We start from the raw sequence: 9,386 nt of genomic DNA, 5'->3' as shown, positions 1-9,386 counted from the left end.
AGCGGTTGATGTATTTAAAGGAAACATATATTAAAATGGTTACAGCTAGTGGTGGATTTCTGACCTTAATTAAAGAATGATTAATGACTTTGGCGTGATACTTGAGGAAAGTTGAGTGATTCATACTTTTTCTAGTTCATATATTTTTTTTAAAAGGTTGTATCAGTTGTCTGATCTTAAGGTTGTGTCATTTGTCTGATCTGTGGTTCAACTGCCCTTCTTTCTTCACTGTCAAATTCACAACAGTTCTGATAAGAAAAAGGAAAAGAGATGTTTCCCCTTGAGGCGCAAAGGATCGAATCGAGTTCCTTGAAAGGGAGTTGAAATTCCTGGATATTTTCCTCAATTTGCAGAGCTCCAAAGCTAAATGTGATACTTTGGATGTCACACAAAAAGCACAAACTCTACTTCACGATACTCGAGTTGCTCTTTCCTCTCTTAATTTGACTTCTCCAAATTTTTATCCGTCCATCTATCAGATGGAAGACGACATTTGTTTGATCAAGTCGGAGATCAGAGCCAATTACTCCTTTCCGAAAATATCATTGCCACTTTCAACCAGCAAGAATGGTGTTGCTATTTCTGAAATTGTACGTGAATTCATGGGCACTGTTGTGTGTATTCTCAGTGATTTACTGAATTTTCATGATGGCCGTTCTGTACTTTTTGTTCCAGGACCCAAGGAACAAATAATAGAGGTTTTAGAAGAGTTGAAGTCTCTGAGAGCTTTTGTCTGCTTTGTTGCAAAGAGATGCGGCAAAGAGCCTCAGAGTTGCCATCATGATTTCTTCACTCATATTTTTGTTGTGGCTGGCCATGCAGCCATGCTTGTATGGTTGAGTTTACCAGGCACTGACAATGGAACTCAAGACTTGGCTTCTGGTGAAATGAATGCTTTGCTTTCTGATCACCTACGAATGAGGATTAAGCCTATTGAGCCAAGTATCTGCAAGATCTACGTTGATGTTCTGCAAGCTTTAAAGTCAACATCACAATCAGGATGGCGTCCCGATATCCAAAATGAGAATACAACAAACATTGAAGCTGGCTTTTTGGAGACTGTCCTGCACAACTTGGTAGAGCTGCCAGCAATTGGTAACTCTACAGTTGCTTTGAAAGATGAAACAGAAAACCTTCAGGAGATGCTCAACCTCTTGCGAGCCAATCTCCCCTATATGCCGATGCAACATCTTGAATCTCATTTTGAAGATCTCCACCTTGTGATTATTGATGCTGGAATTCTAGTTTACTCGTTATATGATGTTGCATCGGCCAAAGTGAACCAAGCAGTGCTTGATTTTCCCGGAAACATTCAGCATTTCAACACTGTGATTTATCCCATTGTTCAGAAGGTATTCCAATCTAATTTGCCACGTATTCATGGAATAGGCTATGTTGATTTCCTTTTAAGCAGCCTGAATGAGTTTCAAGGTCATTATTCAAAGTCACTTGTTTCTATCAAGAACCAACTTCAAATAATTCAGAAGGAACTTGAGAGCGTGCAACCTTTTCTCAAGGATGTTGCAAAAGAGCGACATAAGCACCACGAAATTCAACATTTGGCTCAGTTAGTGATTGGCACAGCATATGAAGTGGAATATATAGCCGATTCTTTTATCAGCAAAGAAGTTCCCGAGTGGTGTCTTGAGCGTTGGCTCGTTGATATCATAGAGGAAATTAAACTTAACAGTGCAAAAATAGATATTCAATTGAAGAAAACACCTGCAGTTGACATAGATGCAGCCGCTGCTCATACATCATCAGAATCTACGTCCCCAAAGAATGAAGAAATCGTGGGCTTTGATCATATCGTTCCAGAATTAAGAAAGAAGCTAACTAAAGGATCCCAACAGCTAGACGTCATCTCGATTGTCGGCATGGGCGGACAAGGTAAGACGGCATTGGCCAACAAACTCTTTAATGATGACTCAGTTAAATCTCGATTTGATATTCGGGCACAATGTTGCGTATCGCAAGAGTATTCCTGTAGGTCCATTTTATTGGCCATTTTACGTGATCTTTCTTGTGATGACCCTGCTACTAGTGAATTGTCCACTGAAGATCTACGAGATAAGCTTCAAAAAATTTGTAAAGTGAGAAGATATCTCATCCTTATCGATGACATATGGGAAGCTAGTGTGTGGGAAGATTTACAGCCTTGCTTTGCGGATGTTAATAACGGAAGTCGAATTATTCTAACAACACGACAAGTTGAAGTTGCCAACTCAGCTAGAATTTCTTGTGAGCCCTTTCATCTTCCTATGTTTAAGGAAGATGAAAGTTGGAAATTGCTGAAAGAGAAAGTGTTTGGTAAAGAAGGATGCTCTCCTGATCTTGAAAAAGTTGGGCTAGAAATAGCAAAGAAGTGCGCAGGGCTGCCTCTTTCAATTGTTTTGGTGGCTGGTATTCTTGCAAAGGAAAAGAATGAACGATATTGGAGACAAGTCACTAAGAATTTAGGTTCCCACATTCAAAGTGACACAAAGGCTATAATAGAGCACAGTTATAAACATTTACCCCATCATTTAAAGCTTTGCTTCCTTTATTTTGGAGTAATTTCAGAAGACAAAACGATCAATGTTTCAGACTTGACATGCTTGTGGATCGCAGAAGGATTCATAAAAATTGATAAAGAGAAGAGTTTGGAGGATGTAGCATCAGATTACTTGGAGAATCTTATTGGACGAAATCTAGTGAAAATTGCAAAAAGGAGTATTGATGGCAAGGTCAAAGCATGCCAGATCCATGATCTATTGCTTGATTTCTGCAAGGAAACAGCTGAGCAGGAAAAGCTTCTACTCTGCATAGATAGGTAAAACTGTAATTTTCTAGTTCTTTGTTTGTTCAATCAATCAAGTATTCCAATTATATTTGAAATTTAATCTTATGCTAATTTGATGTTCACAGGTACCAAAGTGCCAATCCTCCACCTGGCATCTACTCACACCGGCAGCTAGCTCAACGTCGCCTGTCCATTTATGCTAACAAGAATGGTCTTGCAAAATGGAGTTCGTCTTGCTCACTTGTTGATTCTGTACTTTGCAGGGATCATATCATAGAAAACCTCTCTCCAACCTCGCGCATCTTTCAGAAATTCAAGTTTCTAAAAGTGTTGGATCTGAAGTTCATCATTGTTGATTCTTTCCCAACAGAGCTGTTTTATTTGAGGTATTTTGCAGTACGAACTGCGAAGAAGTCAATTACATCATGCATAAGTAATCTATGGAACCTTGGGACTTTGATAGTCAAAGGGGAAGGGACAGACTTGTCACTACCGTTTACACTCTGGAAGATGTCTAAATTGAGAACTCTGCATATTTGTGACAATGCTTATTTCACCATTAGTGGTGCAGCAGAAGAATCACTTGAGAACTCCAATCTTGACAATTTGGAGACTCTTTCCTGTCCATGTTTTTCTTGTGCGGAGGATGCAGAATTTGTATTGGGAAAGACGCCAAATATTCGGAATCTGAGATGCTCAATTAAGTATCCTGAAGGAAACTTTTGGGTCCTTCAATTGGAATTTCTAACACAGCTTAAGACGCTCAAGGTTCATTTTGACGTGCATTCAGCCATAGCTGGTGCTTGCATCTTCCCCTCAAGTCTCAACAAATTGACTTTGTACACCATTTCCTGGGGCACTGGTTCAGAGATTGCTATGCTTCCCAATCTTCAGGTACTTAAACTGGTAAATGTTGAGTTTGATAAAGGCGAATGGACAGTGAACGACAATGAGTTCCCTAAACTCAAAGTCTTGAAAGTAGTAAACTCTGATAATTTTAAGGAGTGGAATGTCTTGGATGATGCCTTTCCTTGTCTTGAACATTTGGCATTGCATAAATGCCAATATCTTAAGGAGATCCCCTCTTGGTTCGCGGAAATCGCTTCTCTCAAGTTTGTTAGGGTAAGGTCTTGCAATGAAGCTCTTGTTGCTTCAGTCAAGGAGATCAGGACAATGCAAGTTGAAGATTACCAAAGATCTGAATTCCAGATCTTCGTTGACTAGTAGAATATGGATTGTTTATCAGGTACACTACCGGAAAAATGCACCTACCGCTAAATTCCTTACTTATATTCTAATATCTTGCTTATACTTTGTTTGACAACTTTTCTTGAGCGTTTATAATTTATTTATCTATTGGGGGTTACTGTTATATCTTTAACTTGGAAGGGCTATCAATATTTAAAAAAAGTAAAAAAAAAAAAAAAAATCATCAATAAAAATCGATTAACTTATCAAAATCACTATTCCTTCCTACTATATAGAAGAGCGCAGAAGCAACTCTCCATCAGACATTCGTGCTTGCCGAAGGAGGGCAATTTGATATTTGCAGTGCTCTTATATTAGGTAAAATTACTGTTCTGTCCCTGAACTAGCTAATTTGTGTTTTTCAGGGAAAGACTATTTACATAATTTTGCACTCCGCTGCCACCGCTTTATTTTGCTCTGCCCTACGTCTCTCTATCTTATTCTCTGGTTTCCTTCTCTCTTCAGTGCATTTTTTTTTATCTACTCCATTTTCTCAGCTACTTCTTCCACAGGTGTGTTGAATTTGTTATGTCAGCTTATTTGGCAAATTTTTGGGTTCCTTGCTTGTTTGGTTTCGTTTCCCTTGTTGCCGTGTATAAGGTTGCAAAAGATTTGACGAATATATAGTTCAATAAAAACTAACATATCTTACATTCTAAACTATAAGTTTTAACAGATTAGACCAATGTACTCTATTCATCTTCTAAAGTTTATTTTGTTAAAGCTAAGTTGAAGTCAAGTGAGGCAAAAAATTTGTACAGATTTTAGTAGAATTTAACAGATAACATTCAAGGTTATTTGTATTCTTTCTTCTTTAAGGTTCAGCTTGATTTGACTGCTCAATTTTGTCCCTATGAATTAAACGGCATAGTTGATCAATAAATCAAAAAGTAAATATGTTTTATTTTGAAAATAAAATCAAATACAAAAGATGTAAATTAATCAAATTGAGACCTGATAAAGGAATATGCTGTAGCATCACAGTAAATATATTGACCGTGTAAAAACATTTCGTGTAGTTTACCTGGTTATTCATTAAGTTATTTTCAAAGTTATTTTGATGATAAGCTCGGTGAAAGATTTTGTTATTCTTGGCTATTAGTACTATTTATTTCAACTTGTGAACAACAAGTTGAAAGGAAGAACCTTGGGACAAAAAAGATTTTATTATCCAAGTTTCATGGTATTCCTGTAACTTAAGCAATTCTCACACTACAATCTATCGTAGCATATACTTCTATAACGTAGCAGATCCGCGATCATGTAGGTGAACCACGATTATAGTGGTTTTGTTAACGGTTTTACTTCCTAAGAGTGAGACACATTAGCAAATTAGGTTGGACATTCTGTTTAGTGTTCGAAGATTGATGAAGGCTGCGACCCATTAGTAAATTTGTCAATGTTACCTTGGGACAAAATACAAATTACAGAGAGCGATAGAAAGTTTTAAGGAGATGTATGAACGGCTAGTGGCATCAGCCATCATGTAATATGGTGGTAGTAATTTAGAAAAGGAAAAACTAAGCTGTGCTCTTTCTCTTTTTTTTTTTTTTTTGGGTTGTAGAAGTAACCTAGGAGATATCAAAAAGGGAGCTTTTGGATCGTAAAATTCATACTTCGTAGACTGCAAGAGTAAAACAACAAAATTATGCTTAGCACGAGCATGAAGTCGTCTAACATGAGTTTCAGAGAAAATGAACCACTAATCAATGGGCTATGATGTCAATTGTCATGTCTAATATTCAATTGTTATTTCTATTGATGAGGGCTTAATCTTTTACTTTTTTTTTTACTTAGAGCCACTTTCATCAACATTTAGTACTTAGCGCCTTATGTTGTTCAAAAATTGATACGGGTATATAATAATGCAAGAGTTTCTTTGTTGAAACAGAAAATTCAAGGTTTCTATGTCTTTATCATCCTTTTTATCTTTTTCCCAAGCCATCTCACTTCAGATTACAGAATTTGTGCAGTGATTGAAAATGGATTGCGTAAGAATCTCTGTTTAAGGAGATCTCCTGAAATATTAAATGTTGCAATGATTGAAGTTAAAAATACGATTCTAATGGTATCTCAGCTTGAGAAGTCTACAGAGTGTGTCTATATTCAACTCTGTCAAAGAAAACTGACTGTAGTAAAGTGTCTTCTCTATGATCACAACGTGATGGCAGATCATGTTAATTCTTACGTCAAGAAACCATTTTTTTTAACTCCGTACATGTTTGAGTTATACAGCTGATCTCAAGCCTGGAAAAAGGAGCATTCGTTGTCTTCTCAATATTTTACTCATAATGAACTTGTTCTTCTCTGTTATAATAAACCTGTAATGTTAAATAATTTTTTATAGCTAGCTAGATAGAGAGGGAGAGGGAGAGAGAGTGTGTTGTTCTGCCTATTGGATCTCCTTAAAGTCGGATACCTTGCAATTGCGGATAATAAAGTCGAAACTCTAGATGGACTATGTTTGGAGATAAGGTCCTGATAAATTTGTTGAGTTGTCTTTTTATGTGATTGTCTATCTTCTTGCACTCTTTGTGCTGGACTTTAAGTTATTGGGCTTTAAAGTAGAAGAAGTGTGAATTGGAAATGGAGGGAAATTGAAAATTTGAAGAAGTGAACTTTTGTCTTGCACTTTGTCCCTCATTGGTGAGGGACAACCACATTTGTGTGCTTATATATAGAATCACTTCTTAAAGCTCTTAAAAGGAGTTGAAGAGAATGAACCCTCGCGCCGTCGTCGTCGCTCGGCTCGGCTTCGGCTTAATTACAAAATTTATTTAATTATTTAATAATTAATTAAATGCCAAATCACTGCTGAAAATACGCCAGAACCCTGTTGAAGGTTCAGAGGGCCTCTCTGGCTGCGGTTCTGCTGCGACCACGGTAGGCAGGTTCAGAAAGCCTCTCTGACCGCGGTTCTGCCGCGACCGCGGTAGAACCGCGGCAGGCAGCGTATTCTTCTGAAAAGGCACCTTTTCCAGACACCTCTTCTGATAATTGCCTATAAATTCTAAGGCAATGCTCCATTTTCTAAACACGAATAATACTCCAGAACTTCTTTCTTTCTGAATATACTGCATCCTAATTCGCAGTCTCTCTCTCTCAAATTCGTAAGTATGATTTTGCTCCGTTCTTTGAGTTCGTTGGTATCCTGCAGTTTGTATTTCCAGTGTTGGAGGAAGGTTTATTTTGTTTTATCCTGGGAGGATTTAATCCATTACCTTGGCAACGTGTGAGGGGGTTAAAATTCCTTAAGGACACACAAGAAAATTGTAGACTCGGAATATTTCTTAAACTCTTCTGTTTTTCCAGTTTCTTTTATTTTTCTAATAGTTTTTTTTTCTGATTTTGTGTTTTAACACAGTAGCGCTCACAAGCTTAAGGAATTTTCAACTAATGTTTCTGTGTTGAAACATATATTAAATTGTTATTCATATTTTGTATACTGTTTTGGAAACTAAAGCCTTCGTGCTTTCTACTCCAATAATTGTTCTGTCCGGTTTAAAGTATATAAAAACTTTACCGGAATAATAAACGTACGGGTTTGAAGTATATAAAAACTTCATCATTGTTATGTATTGTATGTTTGGTTTGGTATTCAATTTGGAGATATCAAAACTTCACTGATTTAATAAAGTTCTGTTGTGTTTCCAACTCTACAGAAAAGATAACGAACGAAAACCAAACTAATGGAAATGTTGTGGGAACGGGAGCTACTGTTACGAGTGCTGCTGCTTCGTCAAGCCGTTCTACTCCTGCTCATGCTATGGCACCAGCAGAAAAACACGGAAAGTTTTCCGGAATAAAGAAGGCTTCTGGACCAAAGAATTACCCAAGCAAGAAAAAGTTCAAGGGTAATTGCCACAACTGTGAAAAATCTGGGCATAAGGTCGTGGACTGTCGTGCACCAAAGAATGATGTACAAAAGAAAAAGAAGAAGAAAAATCAAGCAAACATGGTTGAAAATGTTGAAGACATGGAGGACTTGTGTGTCATGTTGTCTGAATGCAACTTGGTAGGAAATCCTAAAGAATGGTGGATAGATTCTGGAGCCACCCGCCATGTTTGTGCTAACAAGGAGTTATTTTTTTCTTATGCCCCCGCAGGACCCGACAAGACAATTTTCATGGAAAATTCGTCTACAGCCAAAATTGAAGGAGTTGGCAAGATTGCGTTGAAGATGACGTCGGGAAAAATAGTGACTCTAAACCAAGTTCTCCATGTTCCAGAAATTCGCAAGAATCTTGTGTCGACTTCACTTCTTGTCAAGAATGGATTCAAATGTATTTTTGTTTCCAATAGTGTTGTACTAAGTAAGAATGATATGTATGTAGGAAAAGGTTACTTGAATGAGGGCCTTTTTAAGCTAAATGTAATAGCAGTTCCTATCCATAAAGTGAATGCTTCTTCTTACTTACTTGAGTCAAACACTTTATGGCATTCGCGTTTAGGACACGTCAACTTCAAAACATTGCGAAAGATGATAAATTTAGAAGTATTGCCAAAATTTGATTGCATTAATTCCAAATGTCAAATATGCATGGAGTCAAAGTATGCTAAGCATCCTTATAAGTCCGTTGAAAGGAATTCAAGTCCTTTAGACTTAATTCACACAGATATTTGTGACATGAAGTCAACACCATCTCGCGGTGGGAAAAAGTATTTCATCACTTTTATTGACGATAGCACGAGATATTGCTATGTGTATTTACTTAATAGTAAAGATGAGGCAATTGATGCTTTTAAGCAATACAAGAGTGAAGTTGAAACACAACTAAACAAAAAGATCAAAATGATAAGAAGTGATAGGGGTGGGGAATATGAATCTCCTTTTGAAGAAATATGTTTGGAAAATGGCATTATTCACCAAACAACTGCCCCTTACTCTCCACAATCTAACGGAATTGCGGAGAGAAAGAATCGAACATTGAAGGAGATGATGAATGCATTGCTAATAAGTTCTGGCTTACCACAAAACTTGTGGGGGGAAGCTATACTTACAGCTAACCGAATAATCAACCGTGTACCTCATAGTAAAACACAGTCCATTCCTTATGAAAAGTGGAAAGGAAGGAAGCCCAGCTTGAAATACTTCAAAGTGTGGGGGTGTCTAGCTAAGGTACAAGTTCCTAAACCTAAAAGGGTTAAGATAGGTCCAAAAACGGTTGATTGTGTATTTATTGGATATGTAACCAATAGCAAGGCATATCGTTTTCTGGTTCATAAGTCAGAAAATCCGAAGATTCACGTTAATACGATAATAGAATCAGATAATGCTGAATTCTTTGAAACTATTTATCTGTATAAAAAGGAAAGTGAAGTGACATCCAAAAGTCAAACGACCTCGGAGGAAATA

At 37.2% G+C, this 9,386-nt stretch overlaps 1 protein-coding gene across 1 annotated transcript; it reads left to right on the top strand.

Moving 5' to 3' along the window:
• On the top strand, window positions 64–4,159 carry LOC109225687 (late blight resistance protein R1-A-like). The gene is made up of 2 exons (XM_019390437.1): window positions 64–2,812; window positions 2,908–4,159. The coding sequence occupies exons 1-2, from the start codon at window positions 480–482 to the stop codon at window positions 4,004–4,006; spliced, it is 3,432 nt and encodes a 1,143-aa protein (XP_019245982.1). The 5' UTR covers window positions 64–479; the 3' UTR covers window positions 4,007–4,159.

This window comes from Nicotiana attenuata, chromosome 5 (assembly GCF_001879085.1).
Source record: "Nicotiana attenuata strain UT chromosome 5, NIATTr2, whole genome shotgun sequence".
In the NCBI taxonomy this organism is placed as follows: domain Eukaryota; kingdom Viridiplantae; phylum Streptophyta; class Magnoliopsida; order Solanales; family Solanaceae; genus Nicotiana; species Nicotiana attenuata.
The sequence above is the reverse complement of the archived record's forward strand: the minus strand, read 5'-3'. Positions and strand labels throughout refer to the sequence as shown.

What these genes read in the sequence shown, in the direction of transcription:
- LOC109225687 (XM_019390437.1), top strand. Translation starts at nt 480, where the DNA reads ATGGAAGACGACATTTGTTTGATCAAGTCGGAGATCAGAGCCAATTAC. An exon ending in CTTCTACTCTGCATAGATAG is followed by an intron (nt 2,813 to 2,907) that starts GTAAAACTGTAA and finishes TGATGTTCACAG; the next exon opens with GTACCAAAGTGCCAATCCTC.